This window comes from Lissotriton helveticus, chromosome 3_1 (genome assembly GCF_964261635.1).
Source record: "Lissotriton helveticus chromosome 3_1, aLisHel1.1, whole genome shotgun sequence".
Taxonomy (NCBI): domain Eukaryota; kingdom Metazoa; phylum Chordata; class Amphibia; order Caudata; family Salamandridae; genus Lissotriton; species Lissotriton helveticus.
The window spans coordinates 220,932,710-220,958,572 of NC_136061.1; the positions used below are offsets into that span (position 1 = coordinate 220,932,710).

The window sequence follows — 25,863 nt, forward strand, 5'->3', positions numbered from 1 at the left end:
CAGCCCTGTCAGACAATTACAAGCTAATATGTGGTCTCTGGTGAAACCTCCGGCTCTCGGTGATGCCTCGCCCATCTCTGCACACTTCAGTCTGCAGAAGTGTGGGGGGGATGGGAGGCAGACAAAGTAACCATCAGAGGCATAAATCTGGCGGCATGACTCTGCTGGAGCCGAGCATTGTCCTATCTTTGTAGGAAAGTTTGGCAGGCCCTCTGCGTCCCAGTGCCAGCTCCAATAATAGGAGGTGAGGCGGCCGCCTAAAAATAACCCTCTGCCCTCTGATAAAGAGCTGCTCCTTCCAGAGCCCGGGGCAGTCAGTCACTCGGGACAGCAGGGAGAGCCGAGGACACCCACCCCTCCACAGCCCAGTCATGTCAGAGCGCCGGATCCCCTTCACCTTCCTGCGCACCCCCAGCTGGGAGCCCTTCCGGGACTGGTACCAGGGCAGCCGCCTCTTCGACCAGTCCTTCGGGCTCCCCCAGGTTCCAGAAGACTGGTACCGCTGGCCCAGCACCAGCTGGCCCGGCTATGTCCGGATGCTGCCCAACGCCACTGAGACGATGCCCGTGGCCGCAGTCAGCCCCATCGCAGCCCCACCAGCCGCCATCCCCACCTACAGTCGCGCGCTGAGCCGCCAACTGAGCAGTGGCATCTCGGAGATACGCCAAACCTCAGACCGATGGAAGATCAGCCTGGACGTCAACCACTTCGCCCCGGAGGAACTGATGGTGAAGACCAAGGATGGCATCGTGGAGATCACAGGTACGGAAGGGCAGGCCTTGGCTTACCTCTGAGGAAGGTCAGGTGGGCCCAAACGTGTGGTCCCTCAACATATTTCATTTGACCAGATGACACTGGTTTCCGCTGAATCTTGTTGCGGCATATGGGTTTGTGATCATTGGACTACCTGTGTCCAGAAGCAATTACAAGCTAAAATCATTTAACAGAATTTAATTGGAATTCTATTCCAAACTATTAATGATATGTAAAACAAAAAACATATGCTGCCAACTGCATCCAGCAGAAATAATATAGGGTCTATTGGCACTTTCCACTGGTGTGGCCGTTGTCTTAAAGGGGTCTATAGTGAGTGAGTTTCCCTAGATCTTAAAGACAAATAAAACACCATAAAAAGAGACTTTATGAAGGTTTTATTTTAATTTTACTTGTTTTCGTTTAGTGCAGTCTTAACCCTTTGCACAGTAACAAAGGACATTCATTAGTGGCAAACAAAGTTCACATTGGTATGCGGAACACAGGTAATGTATGAGTAACAACTAACAGAAGTGCCTAATAGCAACATTTAGTCGATTGATAAGTGTTGCCAATGTTGTTAAACATTAGAACCGAGGCTGAGGGAGATGATTAGGCACTCAGTGGGCCGGCATAAAAGGCGAGCTGAGAGCCCAGGACGTGTAGATCCACGGTCCACAGCTTAGCCACTAGACTGGAATGATTCTCCATGGTGCCTCCTTGTGTGCACAACCTACTAAATGTTTAATAGTGTTATAATTGAGAGAAATGCATGCAGCATCTAGTGTGTTTCTGGAGCTGTCCCATCACTGGCCACCTCTAAATGAGGTCTTTAGACTCAGTGTTAGGTCCTGTAAGTCTGAGACTGCGCAATCTGAAGGCCCGAGTTCTAGCCCACCCCATTCACAACATTGTTTGATCTTGGGCAAATGAATTAGTCTACCGCTGTTTCGCCCCCCTTAATGTGCTGAAAAATGGGAGTAATGGTTATTAAAGTGCAGTGAAGTAATGACTTGTAAGATTTCCTAACTGGCAACGATGCTGCGCAGCCAGCCGCTTGTTAGGCCTCTTCTGAAACATAACTGACTCTGCTACAGCCCCACCATCCTGTGAGAGGCTCTGGCCTGACAAACACATTTTCAGAGTCCCCTATCGGCCAGTCCTCCCTGGGCAGCTTAGAGCGTCTTTGCCAGTCCCAGCACCCTCCCCAGCGTGGCACTGACAGCCTCCCTGTGCTTCAGTGCCACCCTCACTGTCCTTGTTTCCTGTCCAGGCCCAGGGGTGACCGTGAAGCAACACATGACGCTTCCCCGTGTGCAGCAAACCTTCCGGCTGCACGCGCGCGCATCGTCTGACGCAAAACAGGTGATAATATCCCTCAGTGTCAGTCGGTGACTCGGTCTCGAACCCCTTCCTGGACCTTGACGCAGATTCGTGGAGGGGGGGGGGGGGGGGGACACTTGGAACGAGGGCGTGACGCACGCAGACTCCTGCGGCGCGGGGGCCCGCAAACCTTTAAGGGGTCCCATTCAGCCCAAGGCAAGTTCACATTTGCAAGAAATGGGGGACTCGGGAGCCCCTTGTCCCATTCCGGGGGGGAGGGGAGGGGGAGAGGTGCAGCCACTGAGTTGTAGCGGGGCATTCAGTGAACCAGACTCTAAAATAGAAAGGCTGTGGCCGTCAGCTGGCACTGGGGGTGACAACAGGGTGGCGAAGTAGGAGGGGCGACAGCTGTCCCCTTGAACAAGCATTGAAAATGCAATAGGTCTCGCAATAGAAGAGTTTAACTTTTTTCGTTTTGCAAATGGATGAGTGGCGTTGCGTGGATGAGTGGCGTTGCGTGGATGAGTGGCGTTGCGTGGATGAGTGGCGTGTGAGAGTGGCGTTGCGTGTGAGAGTGGCGTTGCGTGTGAGAGTGGCGTTGCGTGTGAGAGTGGCGTTGCGTGTGTGAGTGACGTTGCGTGGGTGAGTGGGGTTGGAATGCAATAGGTTTCGCATTAGAAAAGTTGTAGTTATTGGTCTTGTAAATGACAATTTATTTATTTTTTCGTTGTTAAAATTGCTAAATTGATGGCTTTGTCATTTACAATGCCAATAGTTATAACTTTTGCGAATGTGACACCTATAGCATTTGGAATGCAACATGTTTTGTATTTATGTGACTTATATGGCAGCTCTGGTCGTTAAAAATTGCTAAATTGATGGCTTTGTCATTTACAATGCCAATAGTTATAACTTTTGCGAATGTGACACCTATAGCATTTGGAATGCAACATGTTTTGTATTTATGTGACTTATATGGCAGCTCTGGTCGTTATGCTACATCTCTAGATAGTTTTATCTTTCGCAAATGTGACACCTATTGTAACACAATATGTGTTGTGAGTGAGGGTGAGGGGTTGAGGGTGAGTGAGGGTGAGGGGTTGAGGGTGAGTGAGGGTGAGGGGTTGAGGGTGAGTGAGGGTGAGGGTGAGTGAGGGTGAGGGTGGGTGAGGGTGGGTGAGGGTGAGTGAGGGTGAGTGAGGGTGAGGGGTTGAGGGTGAGTGAGGGTGAGGGGTTGAGGGTGAGGGGTTGAGGGTGAGTGAGGGTGAGTGAGGGTGAGTGAGGGTGAGGGTGAGTGTGGGTGAGGGTTTGAGGGTGAGTGAGGGTGAGTGAGGGTGAGTGTTATTAATTGTACATATGGGAACTATTTGGGGGAAAGTGCAGACGCCAACCTGCAGCAACCCAGCTCGGGTCACAAAGAAATATGCCAGGCTAAGAGAACATATTACAGTAAGCAAGCGGATACTTGCGCCCAATATGGAATGGCAGCTGTCAGTGAACGTGTAGTGTTGTTAGTGCCCATTATTAGTGTGTTATCACTGCGGTAGACACAGCTGTGCGGTTACAGTAGCACGCCACTCCTAGTTAGTGCTGTGATGGTACTGTTCACTGTTTATGTATTAATGGCAGCTGTTAGAGTGTTGGCAGTGTCCACTGTTGACCCCTGAGATAGAACGTAGAGCAGATAGGTAGGAGGCAGCAGGGCCAAGTGAGGTAGGTAAAAGTAGCTGCTGGCAGCATTACTTCCCTGGCTGTCCTGCTCTATGAATCGATCTACACTGGATCCCAGACTTGAAGCGCAAACTGGAGAGCTGCGGGGGGGCAGGCACCTCCTGGATTAGCAGTTGGAGCAGGACATTATATTTGGAAACGGGTGTGGAGCGACAGAAAGTGGGGGGGATGGGAGAGAAAACAGCCAGAGGAAAAAATTTGAAAAAGGCCTATGGAAACGCAGTGAAATGAAAGGGGGAAGCCACCTAGGAAGAGCCTGGGTAAGCGGAGTAGGAAAGCCCGTATTTTGCTTTGCGGTTTATTTTCGTATTATGTTTCGCTCTGGATTGTATATCTGTTGACAGCTTAATGTCCTTTTGGGCGTGTAATCAGTGTAATCAGTTATTTCCTGCAGCGCAGCATTTTGTTCTTTATGTAAGGGAGTGAGTTTTTTTTTCACAAAATGGGTGTAGTGGCACAATTACGAACAATCTTACTCTTAAATAACAAGCCGTGAGGGGCGGTAGGTGTTTGGGGAAGATATACGGGAGAGTAACTTAACTGCAAGCAGCGCCGTGTGCCAGTGAGTCGCTGTAAAGCCTTGAATACATAAACACCAAGACTAACCTTCCAAACACTTTTAGTTTGCTAAAACTGAATTTATTTTCACATAAAAAAGGAATTTTTGTTCTAAATAGGAACATAAAGCAGGTAATAATTTGCTAAAGCTATATTTTGCATATTTACAATACCATCACACATTTACATGGACGCACGGGAACACACACTTAGGGTGCCTGTTGATTTTAGAAACTATAGCAACTTTTGTTTTGCAGGAATGTGGGATATGCACCTGGGGGAGGGGAAAGGAGCTGAGAAAAGCTAACACTGCTCACTGCATTTGTATTAATGCAGCGCATTATTTCCGGATCGTGGCGCTGAAGCAGATTAACGACGGAATTACTAGGATTTGCCCAAATGCATCCATGTGACACTGCCTTCTAGTCTCAGCAACGCACAAGCATTGTGGGACATGTAGTTTCAGGTTTTACATTAATCAGGACCTACAAGTCAGGCCGGTCTAGAATATAAATTACAGTTTGAAACAAAATATAGTTAAGGCGGGCTGAGGCGGTTATATACGACGCGGGTCATCTGTCTGTGACTGGATGAACTACGATGCTTAAATCCGCCCAGCTTTCTCTCGTTATTCAGTTACCCCCAATAGTGAAGTCGGCTCAATAACTACTAAGTGGAGCCCTGCAACGTGCTATTGTTATTTTGTACTTTTAACTGTGCAATGGCACCATCACCATGCTTTAAGAACAGGAGATTGCCTAGCGAGATGTATATGGCCTTATTTGTAATGGTAAAACCTGAAACTACTAGTCCCAGACTGCAAAGCGTCCTCTCCTAAAACATTAGAATCATTTTAAAGGTGGAAAACAAAACTGCATGGTCCAGTATGCACATTAGTTCCCCGGACTCATCACAGCTTTCCCCACCATGCATACAAGAAGCTAGGGCAAGATCTTTAATCCCAAAATCTTTTTTATTAAAACAAGCTCAAGTTGAATACATACTTTTCATTGTTAATCATGCATGCAATACAGTTGTCAATTTGTGTAACATTTGTTGGATGTCAAGTACATTCATCGACCCCCAAGAGCGACCCTAGGGTCGGCTACAAGAGTTTATGGCCAGAGCGGCAACTTTAGATGTATATGAAACAGGCAAGATCGATTATACATCCATACATTTAATACACACTTTTAGGCACCTCAACTCCCTCTGTATTTGCGCCACTGAGACCAGACCTTCTCCCACTTCTACTTGACGATTTCTGACTATTTAGGACAGTAAAGATTATGGGTGTGGTGCTGTTAAACAATCAAACAGAAAAAGGACTGGATCAGCTAAATCAATAATTGCTCAAGTTTACCATATTGAGGGCCAATATGTTCTGACTCATCCAAGTGAATGTTGATGAGGAATCATAATACGCCCACAATGCAAAAGTAAATGACAAGCTGCGAACAAAGCATCCGAAAGCAGCCTAAAGGGGAGAAAGGAGGGGTGAGTGTAAGCCGAGGTCACACGGCGGGCAGGGGAGGGGGCGGAGCGGGGAGAGCGAGAGCGGCATGTGGGTGTAAAGAAGCCGGGCCGGGCAGGGGAGGGGGCGGAGCGGGGAGAGCGAGAGCGGCATGTGGGTGTGAAGAAGCCGGCCGGGCAGGGGAGGGGGCGGAGCGGAGCGGGGAGAGCGAGAGCGGCATGTGGGTGTGAAGAAGCCGGGCCTTTGAAGTGAAGCTAAGCTTCACTTCAAAGGTGTCGGAGGAATGCGGGCGGCTGTGCACGCGCTTTTAAGCTCAATGCACATGCGCATTGAGCTTAAAAGTCACGGGCACTGCAAGGAATCGCCACGATTCCTTGCTTCGTAGTTAAACGTTGTTTGAGCCGCAATAGGCTCGCAAGCTCGATGCGCATGCGCATCGACAGGCGAGACCTAAAAACAGGGCTTTAAAACATTTAAAGGAGGGGGTGACAGTTAATGGGGTTAGCTGAAGGAAATCTTCACCTGCCCTGGGAGAGCTGGAGGGGGAGGAGTACAGAGAAGATGAGAAAGAAGAAACGGAGGCATCAGGGTGGGTGGGAGAAGGAATGAGGGAGCAACGGAGCGAGGCCGCAGACTAGAGTCACTAGAGAGAGCATGGGAGGCGGAGAGAGAAATAGAGACGGAGCAAGCAGAGTGAAGGGCTGGGCATCACAGAAAGGGCCGTGCACCCACAGGGGCCTCCATAAGTGAGACTTTACCAGTCCTGGGAGAGTTGGAGAAAAAGCAAAACAAGCATTGGCAAAGCCAATAGATCTCGCCTATCAGTGTGATTGTCGTTGGCAATGTTTTGTAGTCATAATCAGGGCCACTGGAATTATGCGATTGTGCGACAGCGACAATTTTCACATAATTATACATTTGCCACAACTAACGGGTAATCTGCAGTTTAACATTTTTTTGCTAGCTCAAATGGTTCACAGGTTACTAAAAATGCAGCAACACGTGATGCTAAGCAGCAGCAGGCCCTTTGCAAAGGCTAAGTGGTCACATTTCTATTGCTTATTACTATATCTGGGTGTTAGACTGGTACCAATGAAGTGCAACCGATGCCCAGTGTGAACAAGTTTAAAAATGACAAAACAATGAAGTATTACTATCCAAAAATGGGCCATATTACACCACATAATTTGCCTTTTCCTGCTGCATCATTTACTCAACGCTGCCGCATAATTCAGCCCTCCCCTGCAGAAAAATTCCAGTGGCCTTGGCCATGCTCTAAAGCAGTGTGGATGCTTTGCTGTGTGTCTAACACTAATTTGAAAAAGCGCTATGATTCTGCCAAGGCTACCGCACTTAAAAAAAAAAGCATCAGCAATTGATGCATCATGGTCCCTTTTTTATTATTATTTTTAGCTATACTGCAGCCATACCGCTATACAGTATGGCTACAAATCTTTGCCAAAGTCGTCCATGCTGTACAGCGTGAACAAAAGGCAATGGCAGCGGCAACAGTCTCAAAGGCGGAACCTATTTGTTTATGCCAATGCTTGTTAGATCTCTGCACAACACACCTGTGATTCTGAGCAAATCAGGTCATTTTCCTATGTGTGAAAAAAGAAATAAAATATGACATTTGACAAATCCTATCACATATAGAAAGCAATGATGCCAGCAAGTCTTACTGAAAGTACATTTTGAAACAGATAACTTCTGTTGTCACAATAAACATCCATTTCAAAGGAGAGAAAGACTTCTTTGAAGTGTGTGTGGTATAGTAAAACATACCTTTAAATGACAAGAGGTTCAACAAGGATGACAGGGAAGAAGAAAATATAAAAGTTGTCCTTAAATCACTGCATGATCAGTGGAAGGACAGCAAACAAGCTTAAGCAATCAGTACGTGGTCCAGGCTCCAGTCGCAAGAAGAGGAAGTGAAGCCAGCACACACAGGACAATTAGAAGGCAACAAATAAGAATGACTGTGAAGACAATGAATGATAAGCAATGGGCGAGCTGCAAGCCTCCTGTTGTACGCAATATCTCTTGCAAAAGTCCTAAAGAGAGTAAGTTAGAATAAGAAAGCGCAAGAGAGACAGACACACAGACAGAGAGGAAGGCAGAGGAGAAAAAGAGAGGGAAAAGCGGGCCACAGGGTAGAGTTGAATACAGAAAAGGAGAAGGGAAGAGGTAGTAAAGGAGGAGAAATAGTGGGAATGAGGAAAAGGAGGACAGAGGGGTACAGGTAGATGGGAAAGGGGAGGAATTATAGTGCTTAATTTGTAAAGCAATAAGTGTTAGGGCTTTCGTCAGGAGGCCACTGCACCTTGCACCATACATTGCACCTGCCATGCTGTCAACAATAGTAACAACACAACTGCTAACCATCACACTCCTACAAGTGTGACAATTCAGCCTATTCCAGATCCCCAAAGCTATAAGATTGGTTTGTGTGGCAGGTAATAGTTATTTTTAATGTATATTGAATCAATAATTAACTGTTGTGTGGTCAGCTCTAAATTAGCAAGGCAGCGCCACCTTGTGGCAGACTGTCATTAGCACAGTGTTGACAATTAAGTGCTGGTGCCAGCACCAGAAACCACCCACTCAAATTAAGCACTGGGAGGAAAGCTGGAAGAAAGAAACACAGGAGAAAATATCTGAGAAAAGGGAGAGACGAAGAACAAGGGAGATAAAAACAGAAAGAGGAGAGATAATTAGATCGCAAATGAATGGGGAACAATGGAGTGGCCTAGGGACTGGTGAGGGAGAGAAAGGAAGAAAGAAGTAGATACAGTGAGGGAAAGGGAGATACAAGTTAAAAAGAAAAGCAGGATGAAAGAGAGAAAGCAAGGTCAAGAGTGAGAAAAAAATACTCTGACAAAGAATGGCAGTGAGGAAGGGTGAGAAGCCTAGTGCCAAGGAAAATGAGAGAACGGAGGCGAGAGATGGAGACAGTGAGAGAGAAGTAGTGAAAAAAGGAAAGTAAAAAGGAAGACAGGAGAAGCAGAGAAACATGTAAAGAGGCAGACATAGCTCAAGGGGTGACACAGGTGTTGTTTTGACCTCTGGTGCACTGAGGCAATGTGAAAAATCCCATAATCTACACAGGGAGAGAGAAGCATCCTGGGAACAGTCGAGACTGACAGCGCTTCCTGAAGGGTTGGACTGTGGTCCCTGTGCCAGACACAACAAGACACATGTGGGTGCGCCCTGGTGGAGAGTGGGTGAGGGCCACTTTGGAAAGATAATAATAATAATAATAATCCACATTTGTAAAACGCACAATCACCCGTAAGGGTCTCTAGGCGCTGGGGGCCGTCGGGAAGATTAAGCAAGCTTTTGCCCAGAGTCCCATGGTGCTGGGCTAACCTGCCGCCGGAGCCGGGGATCGAACCCTGATCCCTAGATTCCAGCGTCAGTCGCCCTGGCCGCGGCGCCACACCTCTCCCTTCATTGGAAGGAATGTGCGGCAGGAACATTGCACAGGGCCGTGTGTGTTAGTAGTATAAATATAGCCCAGACTTGGGGCCATATGGCGCAGAAGAGCCAGTGTTCCCTCTCGAGGAAAGTGGCTGTGCCCACTGAGGGGAGACGCTGAAAGGATCGCGTCAGCTGACAAGCCGAGCCTTGAACGCAGACCGTGGTCAGCAGCTCAGAGTATCCTGGCTAGTTGGTGAGGGATCTCTAGGGGGTGGGGGAGGGGGATTACACCCATCTGGGATGTGACTGACTTGTCCCAGCCCAGAGGCCTTTCAGGGCGCCGGCGCTGAGACGCCAACATTTTCCATGGAAGCTGCAGGCCATCGAGCCCTGATACAGATAACGTGACCCAAAATTATGAACATTTTGCTTGTGCTACCGCAAACTGGAGCATTCCATAGAATTGATTGACTTTTGCACACAAAAGGATTTTATGCGCTGAAAGAGCATTGCATCGACTAGCACAAAACCTTTGTAATGATGGAAGTGGGTGAAACAGGGTGAGCACAGAGCAAAAAACACTAGGATTGGGCAGTGTCCCATCGACTGAAGTCATACAAAGCAGCACGAGCTTTGTGTAGATTTCTAGCGCCAAAAGGTAACAGGCCAAACAATGGCAAAAGGTACGTCACGTGATTTTCCATGTGAAATACATGTAGTTTCAGCATAGTTGTACACATGATGCATTTTACCCTTGAATGGCTGTATGTGTTTAGAAATTTGCACTGAAAGTAACTCACCACTTGCTACCCTTTGCATGTGGCATGGCTCGTGTTTAACACTGCAAAACACGATAGTGCTCATTTATGAGCCCTTGCGTCACTTAAATGCCACCGTTGCATCACTTTTTGTGAAGTACTAGCGGTGTAAAAAATGGGCCATGTTGTGCCCTATTTACAGAGTGACGCATCAAGGCAGATGCGCCCCTTTGTAAACCCTTGCGCCACATTATACCTGCACCAGGTATATTGTATGCAGGGTGGGCGTTTCCCTGCAAAAAGCCTTGTAGAAGTGGAGCATTGAAATATATAAGATTTCAGTGTACCACTTCTAGAATGCCATTGCGTCAATTTCTTACGCTTGCCACGCAGCAGACGTTAGACTGACGCAGGCCCTTTCATATGAGGCTTGCCCCGTGTGAAAGGACACACTGCAGGAGTTGCGTTTGTTTTCAGACACACCCCAGCAATGAGTCCGTTTTTCGCTGACAAATACATCAGTAATACTGACATATCACTTATTCCTTGCAACATGATGTGTCATACAGTAACTATGACGGATCCATCATGTCCTAAGGAGGGTGCAGTGAAAAGTGTTGCATAGCTGTTTTCATGCAGCGATGTGACAGTCTTCATAAATAAGCCCAGACATTTTTAGCACGAGCGTGACTCACAGACGTGTGGTAACTATAACACTGCGGCCCAGATTGTCAAGACTATTACCCAATGCATGACAGGACAAGAAGTTGCTGAGCTGTGTGACAGAAAAAGAGAGCAGGAAAGCGGCACATCTACTAAGATTTAGTGGTATCCTGCTCGCTCCCTGGTGCTGATGCACAGCTTGGATGCCGTTCACCACATACACCTTTGCACTATAGTGTGTGAGTCTAGTATAGGATTTGTACTGTAAGAGCACCCTTCCTGTACAAAACACTATGCTGAGTCTAATTCTAAAACTTTTCACACTTTGGATGTGTGCTGTTTAATGCAGCACACATACATAGTGGGTAAAGTTATGAGAAATATAAGCATTTCTCCTTTTTAACGCCTGCTTTCAAGTGGCGTTATTTTTTGGTGCAAAACCATATCTACTGTTATTAGTAGAAAGGGTTTTGCAAAAAATACATATGGCTGGTTGCACGCGAACGCCCATGTACCACACATGGATGCCCCCTTGACGCAGATCAATGCACAGCAACACTTAGCACTAGTTTGTATTGAAATTAGATTACAAAAAAACATTTTGCGCACGTTTGCATCACTTTTGTGTTCTACCCCTGTATTTCTTTGGCATTTGTGCATCACAACAAACACAGACTTTCCTGCAGCATTGCTTTGAGCGAATCTTAGTAAATATGGACCTGTGTGTCCCTTCAGCTTCCCACGGTAAGGGTCTGGAGAATGAGGGACCGAGGGGTGTTGTTACAGATTAGCATAAAGGCAACATCTCTTTAATCCCATTACTCTGCCACCCTGCACATGCCTCGGAGCAGCCAGGCTGGTGCATTCACCTGGAGACCAGCAAGGGGTGAAGTGTCTGCAGTCTGACTGTCTGTATGTGCATCTGTGATGCAGGTCTCAGCTGCCAATTCTGGTTGTCTTATTAGACCTTTAGCTATAGGGTAAATTGTCCATCCACTGACCTGTGCCCAGGCCCCGATGCTAATGGGTGAAAATAAAATCTGACAAGGGGGGAAAGAATTTGGAATATTCTAGAGAGGTGAACAATGCAGGATACTTACTACAGTACGTAGTGGGCTTCAGTTCTCTCTTTCAATGGGACCAATACCTTAATTTGTAAAAGAAGAACTACCCGTGCCAGTGCCCAACATTTTTCTTAGTAAGCTACCACAGCTGGGTATCCATCTCGGCTGCAACTCCAGGGTACCTTACATGCTGCAGTGCTGCTCACTACATACTAGGACTAATGTTTGAAATGGAAATACCTAAGCGCTGGTACTCGCTACCAGTGCAGTGCTTAATTTGAGGCGGTGGTCAGCACCGGCACTTGTCAGCACTGGTGCCTGTGACAGTCTGCCACAAGGTGGCGCTGTCTGGCTAATTTAGAGATGACCACAACAACAGTTAATTAATAATTCAGTATACATTAAAAATGACTATTACCTGCCATCCAAGCAATTCCTAAAGTTTAGGGGTCCGAATTGTCACACTTGTAGGAGTGTGATGGTTAGTATGTGTGTTGTTCTATCATTATCAGCATAGCAGGGGCAATCTTCAGTGGCCTCCTGACGAGAGTCTTGGCACTTATGTTTTTTTTACATATTGATGCATGTTTCAATTGAAAAATGCTGCTACTCTCCCATTCACATTAAAGAAATGCGATTTAAAGCATGGACTGAAGCAAGAGAATATGCTATTGTTTGCCTCAGCTGGAGTACAGAGGGCAACTTCAGCTGCCTGGTTAGGGGCCATCACATAATTTTATCCACAGCGCCCGATGCCTCTCTGTAGCAGAAAGCACACTGCCAAGTCTCCGCAGGGCCGGCTTTAGCGCTGGTGGCGCCCGGTGTGACAATCACTTTTGCGGCCCCCAACCCCTATGACCGCCTCCTCAGATTCTCCCATTACCACCGGGCAAAAGTGTCCCTCATCTCTCTAATTATGAGATATTGCTAAATACAACGGCCCTCCTGAGGTCGGCGCCCCCTCCACAGTTCAGCGCCCAGTGCGGCCGCACCAGTCGCACTTTCCTAAAGCCAACCCTTAACAGCCTGAACTGGTGCAGCCCTAGTGTGCATGATCGGGATGGTGGCCAATCCAGCCTCGGCGGAGCAGTAGTCACAGTCAGCCCTGCCAAGTACCATGCGTCAGGCGTTAGACTAACACATTTTAATGTGGTGGTCCATATCACCGCATTAAAATGCATTAATCCCACATTTGTAACACCTTGACCACCTACACGCTGATTATTAGAGAACAGAATTAGGGAGTGAAGAGGTTATGCCCCTCAAGGGCACTAGGGTGGATGCGTCCTCCTCAGTGCGATTACTTTAGAAACAAAGGGATCCACCTCAAAGAGGTCAGAAGGGGAGTATGTCCAGAGACTTGGTAGGTCATACACTGTGATTGTTAAAATACCCCTCACACACCAAAAGGGCCCTTGGTGTCATGCTTCATCATACGGGTCTTCCCGCCTCGCTGCGGGACGGGGCGTGCTATGACTAGCGACTACGCTGGAGCACTGTTATTGTAGTGCTATGAGTGGTGTATATGTAGTGTGAGAAAGGTGCAGGGGTGGATGAGATGTGTGGCTTAAAAAGTACCTGGCCTTACAGACTAAAGAAATTTTATTCGGTCATAGGCTGGTACTGTTAAAAAAGTGGTTCGGAGATATCACGCCTTTTATGTGCTGATACTCCTAGGTATGTCAACATGTTTCGAAGCATCAAGGCTTCTTCATCAGGACTGAAGATGATCCCTTAGGTGCTCACTATGTTGCTATCAAATGGTGAAAAATAAGTGTCTATATACAAAGAGTGACGTAAAAATACAGTACCTAGTTGGTATTGTTATCATGTAAGCTCTGTCAGTATTTCTGAAAATAAGCTAGAAACGGTAGGAGTCAGTGCTCCATGAGCCTTCTTTTCGGGTGGGGAGGAAATGGCCACTGTATTTCAGTGTACCGAAGTCCTCGCCTCCTCTCTCGCCATCCCGCCACACCACGGAGCCGCATATAAGTAGACTCAGTTATAGAAAATCTAAACTTACCTATCGATATTTGTGTTACCATACTTTGTCCTCAAAATTGTGTCCCACTGATATTCTGGGGTCATGGACAGGAGCCGCCCGTGCAGGTAAGAACTGTGAGGCTGAGTGGGGAGTGGAGTCGACAGACGATGACGAGGGAAAATTAAAGCAAAAGAAAACCACTCACCTTGCCCTCGCCGCATCGTCAATTCGGCAGTGCGCTGAGCACAAGGTAAGTGGTTTTCCTTCTATTTTATTTCCCCCCGTTGTCGTTTGTTGACTCCCCCTACCCCTCACAGCCCCACTCCGCTTACCTGCACGGGCCGCTTCCGGTCATTAGTTGGCTAGTGAGAACATAGCTACGGCTTCAAGACGTGCCACTGGCCTCATAGGCTGTAATGCACCATCAATAGACGGAAGGGCAATTGCTTCAACAAATCAGTCTCATTCTAAGCAACACAAGGAAAATACAGGATGCAAAATATACTTAAGAGCTAAGGACATTATAGGAGAAGTACAGCAGTTATTCAGCCAAGAGTCTGTACTCCCCAAGGACACATATTTTACTCTGTTCTATATAACTCCAGATCAATCACATATCTTTTGCAAACTTGTATCAGTCGAACATCATGCGCACACCAGTGAAACATACTTGTCCTGTCACGAGGCGCCCATTTTGCTAATAAACAACATTGTAGGAATATCTGGGGAGAATTAAGGAAAGACATACTGATAGTTGGGTGAAATATGTTCAGCTATGTAATTTCAAACTGGTTATCAATAAACTAATTGGCAATTGATGGCCTCAGTTACTCCAAATCTGCAAATTTTATTTTTAATTGAAGTTTCATCTCTGTAGGGATTGCCAAATAACCGTGCACTTGTCATTTTCCATTTTATCTCACGATATTTGGTAAAATCATTGATTTCCGCATCCGACTTGTGATTAGTGTAGGGTGATAGGATTTCGAGACACAAAAATAGAGAAATTTCGCAAAAACAAAAGGACTACAATTTTACATCAACCTAAGGGTATAGAATGACAGTACTCATCAACATAGAAGCATGCACATGGAGGCACTATAAATTAAATTAAACTTTAAGACTCAGTGTTGTACTTGTTAATTAAATTGCTCGCTGATAAGAGCTGCTTACTAGTCATGCCTTGGAGCACACAACAAGCCTCCATTTGTTTTAAGTCGACCCTCTCAGATAAACGGAAAAAATCTGTCGTAAAGTTGGTGTAAATCTGTGACTATCCCAGCAAATCAGGGATGCGTGGTCACCCTAGCTAAGTGCTCTTTGTATGGACACGCTCTATTGGGCAGCTTTCTTTCTTGACAGCAGTCCAGTTTGTGTTCATGGTTCTAGCTTATCTTGGCGGCTCATTTCTACCTTACTGAGACACTGGTGCAGCTTTGTTATTGAGTTGCAGAAAAGGAAGTGTTGTGTAGTTCCTAATAATACATAGGATCTGCACGTTGAGACAACATAAACTAAGGGATTGGGGTACAGACTGATTCCAGACACCCCCCAAGGATACTAAGCCTTTAGACCTGCTAGCTCACAGTGCCACTATAAGCCTCCTAACCTTACCAGGGAGCGAATGGTTTCTGGCAACTATCGTACATCGCAACCCTTGATCCTTCAGGGATCATGCAAATAGTATAGTACTTTTTGATCAGTCACCTGTGCTCACTTCCTCTCAGAGAGATATACAGAATAAACAATGGGAACGTTTTCAAAAGGCATTTATTGAACCAGCGTCATTCTAATACAAAATACGTGTGCTGCGAGAAACATTAGACAGAAACAGATATATAAGATTGCAAGCACAACAGAATAAATAAAAGGTAGAATTTTACCATGGTGCTAAAACAGTGAATATATTCAGGCATATAGATACATATCAATAATCAAAAATACTCCTAAGATGCAAACCCTAGCTAAGTGTACCTAGCATGTTTGTAGGTGTGAAGCAAAGAATTCCCCTATGAAAGAGCCAACCCCATTACCTGATGGGAACGAATGAGGGACCCCTTCTTGGTCTCGAGTTGGACACCCCGCAAGGGATGTCAGACCACTGCATGCTGGAGTTTCTGCGTGGATTAACTCCAGCGTCTTGTGTCAGTATGGAAGCTTCTCCTCTAGTTTGCCAAGCAAAGATGTGATGCTTAAATAACCAAAAGGTACCCTTAGTGGGTCTACCTAGATGTGTAATGGTACTGTGGGTCTGTCGTTCAAGGATAACTATAGCGGTAACTTTTGTATAGAGTTATACAGAAGATGGTAATCCTGCTGTGATACTAAGAATCCTTATGCATACTAAATGAGGCTAGTTAAAACCACACAACATTTATTCGGTACATAACTAAAAGGTCAGCACCCTAGCCGTTATGTAGAACAAGGTAGGACACATGTAAGTAAAAGGCATTGTATCTACCTATGCCTATATTGGGGGACAATGGGGCTTAATACAGAAGATTTTGGTTGTGCCTGGTGGCCTGTGAATTTTCTGTGTTTCTCCTACATGGTCCATCACTACGCCTCAGGCTGCTATGCTTCTCCTCACATCATGGTTTACAAGCCCTCTCTGGTTCCCCAAGTTTTCACTCGCTCTCTGTGCCCTGTCCTTTCCACCCTCCCACCTGACTCCACATCAGGCTTCGCTTCCTCACTCCTGCTCTTCCTCCATTAGGCTAAACTATTTCTTGTTGGAGTCCTCCATGACTTGCCACTTTAGATAACATTAGAGTTCTCCATCTCTACCCTCTCTCCTTCTACTTCAGGCCAGCATACTCTCTCATTCAGGGCTTGTCAACATCAAATTATAAACATTATGTGTGCTAGCCTTCATTGTGGGCACAGGGGTACCCAGCATGGCATATTTTCCTTCAGGTAGCCGACTGTCTACCTCACTCCTCCAGCTCCCGTGTAGACCCCCTGTGCTTGAGAAAGTCTTTAAAGTTGCTGGAGCTCTCAGGGTTCTTCTCAGATGGAAGGGTGCATTGAGGGGGTCTAAACACATTTGTAATTTTCAGATGAGTCTCTTCCTGGAGACATACTATTCCGAGCGCTTGCGTTCACTGACCTCTGTCTATTTTCAGGCTTGTTGCCAATGAAAAACAAGCATTTGCAATGCAATAGGTCTCGCATTTGCTAGAGTTTGAGCTATTGACTTTATAGATTACAATGCTTTTTATTTATGTGTGGGTTTTGAAAACAAATAAATAAAAGGCATTGACATTACAATGTCAATAGCTTAAACTCTGGCAAATGCGAGACCTATTGCATTGCAAATTCTTGTTTACTAATGCACCTTCAGAATCACCCTGGGAAGTGGGGAAGGGGCAGAAACATAAACACAAGTCCATATTATGATGTGCGTTAAGTCAAAAGAAAGAATGTAGCTTCTACCGATAAGATGGAGGCACTTCGCAGCTTGAAAAGCACTGCTAAATGCAGCACAGTGTCTTCTACATATTTGTTGGTTTATGCATTGAGTGAAATCAGGTGTGAACGTGTGCAGTATGAGATGCCCCCTCACATCCTCACTCCAACCTTCTCGCGACGTCATATAATAAAACCCACCTAGCATGTCTGTCCTGGTAAAGAAATGTTTTCTCTAATGTCTCTAGGACAGGCGCATAGAAGGCCTCTCATTATTCATCCCTAAGCCATGTTTAATCATTGTCCAATTAAGCATCCATTTTGTTCAGAAATGTACTTTGTGTTTCCTTAACATTGTTTGTATTCTGATTCGCAGAATCCATTGTGATTACTTCATTGCTTTTTCTACCCCAATGTACTTCGTCTGGAGCAATTTGTTTCTTTTTAAACATTTGAAATTATTTTAGTAGCCACGCAAAACATACTCCCTACCACCCCTGATGGAAATGTAATCATTGGGGATTAAGTTACCCAAATTCACAGATGTTCGTCACAAGTGGATAGTGTGTGGTAGGTGTCGTATAGGAGGTCCTCTAGCTCCAAATACTAAATAAAGCAATAGCAGGCAGGTGGGCTCTGCTGAACTTCTGGGGTCTGATGGCAGCGAACCGCCACAATAGGGGACTCTTTGGCCAATAACCTAACTCAACTAAATTCATAACCTCAATCCACGTTGTGCTCTGCACCCCAAACTGTAGAGACTCCTGGCATCATGCTAGCCAAGACCCAGTCTCATTAAAGAACCACCGCCTGGTTCAGTGGATAAGTTACATGCGGTTTCATCTGATTTCAATATTCACTGGTTTTTGGAACTCTACTAAACTGGCCTGGGTAAATTTCCAGTTGTATCGCAGGACTGGTTATTTATTGCATATTTATCTTGTGTGTCGTGCGTCTGGTGAGCGCGGTACAGACGGGTAGAATGATTTTATTGCAGGTTCGGAGGCGAGGGGGTAACTTTATTGGATTTATTATATAGCGCGAACACGGCCTAAAGGCATCGTAGCGCCTTAAATGAGCACGAGTCACATTACACAAGTTCGAATTCATTTATTTGTTAAACATGGGGAAAATAAGTGATGTGCCCAAAATCACGCCAAGACTCAAACCTGGTTCTCCAGTTCTAAAGTTGCATTAACTGCTCTAGTGCGGCTCGCACAGTTAAGCCCCTCCTCCCTTGATTCTAACTTAGATACTCGTGACTCTGGTGTATGTAGAGTGGTGAGGGTAGCCATACATCCCATGAGATCTCAAGTGCAAGCCAACAGCAGTATATATCGCACTGCTGGATGGGCGGCAGTATGTAATGAGGGTGGGGGAGGAGATGTGGGGCTTTCAGTGAGGTGCACAAAGAACCCTCGATGAGCCTATGCACTGCGCACTCAGCATGGAATCCCAGTAATGCACACATGCAGTGCCGCACCCAGGGGAGCGGGCGGTCGGCAGCAAAGACAGGGAGAAAGGAAGATTGTCCGAATCAAGAGGTAACACGACCTTAAGAAACCAGCGCTGAAAGACAAGCGCAGCCCAGCGGCTGTGAAAGTTAAAGTCCATCTACCGCGTTTACCTTACGGCCGGACTGGGAACCAAAACCGGCCCTGGAAAGTGCTCGGCCGGCCCCCCCTCGGGGGGCCGAGCGCTTTGCCAGGGGCGCTTTTTTCGGCCGATTTTGTTACAGGGCCGATTTTGCAGCTATGCTGCAAAAACGGCTCTGTAACAAAAACGGCCCCCAGGGCCCAAAACCGGCCCCCACCCTTGCGGCCGACCGGGGGATTGCCCGGTGCACACAACGGCCAGTCCGGGCCTGCCTTACGGTAGCAAGCAGGGGCGGGCACGATAATTGCAAACAGATGGTGCCGCTGCACGCTCCCGCAAGGTAAACGCCATACATGCTCGAGGGCTCATTGGAAACAGTACAGTACATGCACGAGTTTCCAAAAAAGTACGGAGTGATTCCAAAAGGTCACTCCAAAGCAACACTCGCGCGCTGCGTAGGCGAGACCTAATGAGCGGTCGTTTACAATTTTGTTCTAAATGTGACTTTTTATTGGCAGTTTTCTTGTTACACCCTATCTTTAACAAACCAAAACCATGGCATTTAAAGGAAACTGCAGCCGCCATCTTGGCACATTTGTACATAACTCTTTTCTTGGGGAAGCAGGGTTAAGAAAACAATGATGATAAATAATGCATTACTTAGGATGCCAGGGTGTCTCACTGCATGCGCCTCAGGTGAGGTCCAGATTCTAGTTTTGAGGCTCACACTAGCGGAGTGCTACTTTAAATGGTGGATGGGTGACCTACCCTCTCTCTCTTTGTCTTTCAGGCAAGCACGAGGAGAAGCAGGACGAACATGGATTCATCTCCCGGTGCTTCACGCGGAAATACACGTAAGTTCAGAAAATGTATCCCTGCATAAATAGACTGGAGGATTTTACAAGGTGCGGTGCCCAGTACCCTACGGAGGCAGCAATGGAGGAGATGTGTGTCTGGGCCCCTGCCTGTGGCTAAGATGTATAAAAGCAGCCTCTCGGACTTGAACGCAGGAAACAGTTCGCCAAGAATAGGAGCACCTGAGCTTTGAGGGATACAGACACAATGCACTGAGCTCTGCTGCTTGAGATGGTACTAGCAACAGAATCTCCCGAGCTCTGACAGATACAGACTGACTGCACTGAGCTCTGGGTCTCGGGATGGTATGTTAGTGATGGAGGTACCGTGCTCTGAGGGATACAGACACACTGCACTGAGCTCTGGAGCAAGGAATGGTATGTTAGCGATGGAAGCTCATGAGCTCTGAGGGATGCAGACTCACTGCATTGAGCTCTAATGCCCGGATGGTATGTTAACAATAGAAACTTCTGAGCTCTGAGAGGTACAGACTCACTGCACTGAACTCTGGTGCAATGTATGGCTTGTTAGCAAGAGAAGCTCCGTGGCACCGAGTGGTGCAGACTCAGTGAATTGAGCACTGGTGCAAGGGAAGGTATGCTAGCGAGAGAAGCTCCCGAGGTTTGAGGAATGCAGACTCACTGCATTGAGCTCTGGTGCAAGGGATGGTATGCTAGCGAGAGAAGCTCCCGAGGTTTGAGGAATGCAGACTCACTGCATTGAGCTCTGGTGCAAGGGATGGTATGCTAGCGAGAGAAGCTCCCGAGGTTTGAGGAATGCAGACTCACTGCATTGAGCTCTGATGCAAGGAATGATATACTAGCGAGAGAAGCTCCTGAGGTTTGAGGAATGCAGACTCACTGCATTGAGCTCTGGTGCAAGGGATGGTATGCTAGCGAGAGAAGCTCCCGAGGTTTGAGGAATGCAGACTCACTGCATTGAGCTCTGGTGCAAGGGAAGGTATACTAGCGAGAGAAGCTCCCGAGGTTTGAGGAATGCAGACTCACTGCATTGAGCTCTGATGCAAGGAATGATATACTAGCGATAGAAGCTTCCGAGGTATGAGGAATGCAGACTCACTGTCTTGAGCTCTGGTGCAAGGGAAGGTATGCTAGCGAGAGAAGCTTCCGAGGTTTGAGGAATGCAGACTCACTGCATTGAGCTCTGGAGCAAGGGAAGGTATGCTAGCGAGAGAAGCTTCCGAGGTTTGAGGAATGCAGACTCACTGCATTGAGCTCTGGAGCAAGGGATGGTATGCTAGCGAGAGAAGCTCCCGAGGTTTGAGGAATGCAGACTCACTGCATTGAGCTCTGGTGCAAGGGATGGTATGCTAGCGGGAGAAGCTTCCAAAGTTTGAGGAATGCAGACTCACTGTCTTGAGCTCTGGTGCAAGGGAAGGTATGCTAGCGAGAGAAGCTTCCGAGGTTTGAGGAATGCAGACTCACTGCATTGAGCTCTGGTGCAAGGGATGGTATGCTAGCGAGAGAAGCTCCCGAGGATTGAGGAATGCAGACTCACTGCATTGAGCTCTGGTGCAAGGAATGATATACTAGCGATAGAAGCTTCCGAGGTATGAAGAATGCAGACTCACTGTCTTGAGCTCTGGTGCAAGGGAAGGTATGCTAGCGAGAGAAGCTCCCGAGGTTTGAGGAATGCAGACTCACTGCATTGAGCTCTGGTGCAAGGAATGATATACTAGCGATAGAAGCTTCCGAGGTATGAAGAATGCAGACGCACTGTCTTGAGCTCTGGTGCAAGGGAAGGTATGCTAGCGAGAGAAGCTCCCGAGGTTTGAGGAATGCAGACTCACTGCATTGAGCTCTGGTGCAAGGGATGGTATGCTAGCGAGAGAAGCTCCCGAGGTTTGAGGAATGCAGACTCACTGCATTGGGATTTGGTGCATGGGATGATATGCTAGCGAGTGAAGCTCCCGAGGTTTGAGGAATGCAGACTCACTGCATTGGGATTTGGTGCAAGGGAAGCTCCCTAGCTTTGATTAATTCAGACTCACTGCATTGAGCTCTGGTGCAAGGGAAGGTATGCTAGCGAGAGAAGCTCCCGAGGTTTGAGGAATGCAGACTCACTGCGTTGAGCTCTGGTGCAAGAGATGGTATGCTAGCGAGAGAAGCTCCCGAGGTTTGAGGAATGCAGACTCACTGCATTGAGCTCTGGTGCAAGGGATGGTATGCTAGCGAGAGAAGCTTCCAAGGTTTGAGGAATGCAGATTCACTGCATTGGAATTTGGTGCAAGGGAAGCTCCCTAGCTTTGATTAATTCAGACTCACTGCACTGAGCTCTGGTGCAAGGGATGGTATACTAGCGGGAGAAGCTTCCAAGGTTTGAGGAATGCAGACTCACTGCATTGAGCTCTGGTGCAAGGGATGGTATGCTAGCGAGAGAAGCTCCCGAGGTTTGAGGAATGCAGACTCACTGCATTGAGCTCTGGTGCAAGGGATGGTATGCTAGCGAGAGAAGCTTCCGAGGTTTGAGGAATGCAGACTCACTGCACTGAGCTCTGGTGCGCCGGATGCTATGTTAGTGAGAGAAACGTCCTGGCTTCAAGGAGCAGAGTCTCAGTGAATTAGACTTTGTCACTCAAGATGTGATGTTAGTAAGAGATGCCACCTGGCACTGATGCACGCAGGCTCACTGAATTGAGCTTTGGTGCTTGGGGTGACGTAATCGAGAAATTATCTGTTACCAAGATCTGCTGATACACTGCATTGGGCTCTGGCAATGCGCAGCATATTCATAAAGGCCCCTTCTTCAGAGCTGTACAGACAGACACATTGCATTAGGCCCCAGTGCCCTGGCTGGCTTTGGACAGCAACTACCTGCTTCTCAGTTGTGCAGATACACAGGGCCAGAGCTGTCTATTGAACAGAATGTCCCTTCCTCAAAAGTGTGTCAACTCACTGCTTTAGACTTTGGCCAGGCTTCAACAGGGCCAATCTCAGCCTACGTTCAGTCAACAAGTTGGAGAAACAATTGACCCACTCTTTCACAGGGGCTACATATTGAATTGTAAAGCATATTTTCAAAGCATGTGTATGACAATATGTTAGGATATGAGGCCAGCGTGCCCACTTTGTAAGCCAGGACATGCTCTCTGTCCAGCCCACCACTGCTCCACTATAGATAAACCAGTTAGTTTGTAGAGCAGTGTAATATACTGCTTTCATCATAGGCTTAGTGCTTACATGTTAGTATTTGAAGTTTATAGAGTATTGCACAGTTTTAAGGTCCCACATTACCACTTCCTCAGTCTCTGCCTCTCCCCATACCTCAAATCGACCCCCTATCTCCTTAACAAACAACGTTTTCCTTTCTCCTGCTCTCCTTGTTCCATCCTTTCTCACTGTGTTTGCCCCTCCCCCCTCCTCTCCTGTCTCCCACTTCTGCTCCATCTTCCCTGATCTGAAGTATGGAGTCTGTATGCAGAGGTTCAGCCACATCACGCAGCAGAGCTCTACAAAAGGAAAGGCCAATAGTCACAAAGGTTGGCTGCTGACCTGCGGAGAGGCCTAGTGAAGAGTCAGCAATGCTGCTTTGTAGTTTTTGCCTCTCAGGCCTTCTCAGCTCCAGCCATACCTGGGCTTCAGAGACATGTCTGCCCTTGAACTATTCCAAAATCAGAATCAGACAGTACAGTCTGTTGAGTTGACGCTACTCTTTTTTTTAAAATACATTTTTTATTGATGTTATCTCAGACACATCAGTAACCAATAGAACAGACATTATGGAGATATGGAGGTGGGCTCTATAATGTGTACAGCATAGTATTCGCATCAGAAACAGTCTAGCAACTACATAGTATATAATCCAGGTTCCCAACCACCAATCTCCTGACCACCCCTCCCTCCCCTCTGGTTCTCAGAGAGGTAAAGGCAGGGTCAGATTGGGATCACAATTTGGCCCGAGCACTGCCAAAAATAAGAGGCCCACATTCGCGGGGCGTTCACTTTCATGAAACACTATTTGGTTATTTTCAGAGGTCTAATTTGTAGAGAAATGTTTGGTTAATGAAGCATTTAAAGCTTATAGAGCCGGTAACATTGGTACAGACTAGGAGCACTGCAGTTCTGAAATCTGAATACTTACTTGCAGTCTTAACATCCTGCACAATGTAGTTAGATACTCTTTTCCAACCAGCTATGTCCTTGACTCCGATCATCACATATAACAGAAATCTAGTACAAAGCCAAGGGGAAAGGGTAAGACTGGAATCTCTGGGAACAGAACATGTAATAACAAAAGTAAGAGGAAGAGCATCTTGGAACTTCTGCCTTTGAAATAGAACCTCTAATGACAAACAGTAAAGAAATACATTTTGCATACCAACCAAAAAAACATTTAGCAAAACACTCAAAAGAAATGAAATCTAGCTCCCTCACAGATTTTGCACTTTTCCCTGAACATAAGTACCTTTTGCCACCTTGCCCTACCGCCCTTCTGTCTTTGTGTGCACTACTCTAGTTAGACAGTGATCCCCAGTTCTGCTGGTTGGTACCAACTGGAGTGCTGGGGGGAAAGAGGAGGTGAACAGAGAGATAAAGAGACAGTATAATGAGAGAGGTGAAGTAGAACTAGAATTCAGGTAGTGAGAGGTGTGATGGAGAGAGACATAAGGTAAAGACAGGATGATCGGGTAGCCAGAAGAAAAGGTACATAGCTATAGAAAGAGGAAGAGGTAGGTAGATAATGAGTATAAGAGATCTAGGTAATACTTTATAGTCATAGCAAAACACATGTAACCTGCAAAGTGAACCTTCTTCACTGTTCCAAGAGAATATATATCAAACGCCACACAGAACTCAGAAGAAGTAATAAACACCCTCTGTTCTCAGAATCATGGTTCAAGTGACCTATAGACAACTAGTTATACTGGTTTAAATATTCCCTCTGTGTAACAATCCCTCACAATTCTTCACATGCACCTCCATGTGTAAGACGCATGCTGTAGCACCAAAACTGAAGCACGTTCTGTGGGCCATATGCATGATAACAAAAGACAACCAACCAGAAAAAGTTGTGCAATACCAAATGGCCCTCCTCTTGCAGGCAGAATAAAGCCATGTGTTTGGGCATAACAGGGCCTAAGCCCTTAAACAGACCTGAGGCAAATATCTTGCAGAAAAGCTCTTCTAAGGATGGCAATAACCATGAAAAACAGAGAAAATCAGCAAAAAAAGGACATATAACCTCAACATGCTAGAAAAGGCAATCCTGCTGCACAGAGAAAGAAGTGTCAAGTTTGTAAATTTTGCTTAGGCCTCGAGCTTGGCCTTGCTTGGAATGAGGCTCAAACAGTTATCTTTAGAGGAAGCACATTGTGATGACCAGGGCAGAGATGCCGGACATTAGGACCCTGTGGGTCACAGGGCGGTGACCAGGTTACCGGACACCACTTCCTGTGGGTGGACAGGAAAGGGGCATTAGGCTGCAGGATGAGGACGAGGACAGATGTGTGATGGCAGACTGAGAAGCAAGTGTAATAAAGAAGAATCTGTTCACATACCACATCGGGTCCAGAGTGATTATTGATCGTCGGGGATCTGACAACTGGCGACGAGGCGGATCGAGTCCCTGCGTGCAGAAACACAGAAGTCGCGATTTTAAAGCCAGGAGCCAACCCTGGATCGCGTTGCAGCCAAGAAGAAGAGGGAAGAGTGAAGCGCCGTCCAGCATTCAGCGGCGACGTGGGAGCCCACCCCAACCGCCGCAAAAGAAACGAGCAAGAAAACTGGTAAGCGCTAAGCGCTAGCGCGAAGAGCGCGCGAAGTTTAAAGGAGCCCAGAGCCAGCGCGAGAGTCTCGGCGGCCATATTGGGGCCAGGCGCAGGAGCCAATCAAACGAAGACTCAGGGCGGCGGCCATTTTGAAGTCAGGCGGTGCCCGGATTGGCCTAGAAGTCTCGCGAGAGTCTCGGCGGCCATCTTAAAGTCAGGCGCGAGAGCCAATAAGAAAGCAGGAAAGTTTGGGCGGCCATTTTAAAGGCAGGCAAAATCGAAAAACAGAAGGAGAGGCGCCGAATACAAAGAAAAGAAGGAATAAACGCAGACAAAGGCAATAACAAAGGGGACAAACAGAAATAAAGTGGAACAGACGACAAAGGCAATAACAAAGGGATCAAACAGAAATAAAGTGAAAAAAAAAGAAAGAAAGACTGTCTGGAATAGAAAGCAATAAGAAAAGGAAACAATAACAAGGGGGACAAAGTATCACCCCACAAAGAAGAACAATAAGGAAGGAACATACGAGATATCAAAAAATAAAT

At 46.8% G+C, this 25,863-nt stretch overlaps 1 protein-coding gene across 1 annotated transcript in view; it reads left to right on the forward strand.

Annotated features, from left to right (window-relative positions):
• Positions 1–301: 301 nt before the first annotated feature.
• Positions 302–25,863, forward strand: part of HSPB1 (heat shock protein family B (small) member 1) — a 32,767-nt gene continuing 7,205 nt past the window's right edge. Inside the window, exons 1-2 of the mRNA XM_078679650.1 lie at positions 302–762; positions 19,523–19,586. Coding sequence (XP_078535776.1) covers positions 372–762; positions 19,523–19,586 — 455 coding nt within the window. The 5' untranslated portion in view covers positions 302–371. The remainder of the gene's footprint in view (positions 763–19,522; positions 19,587–25,863) is intronic.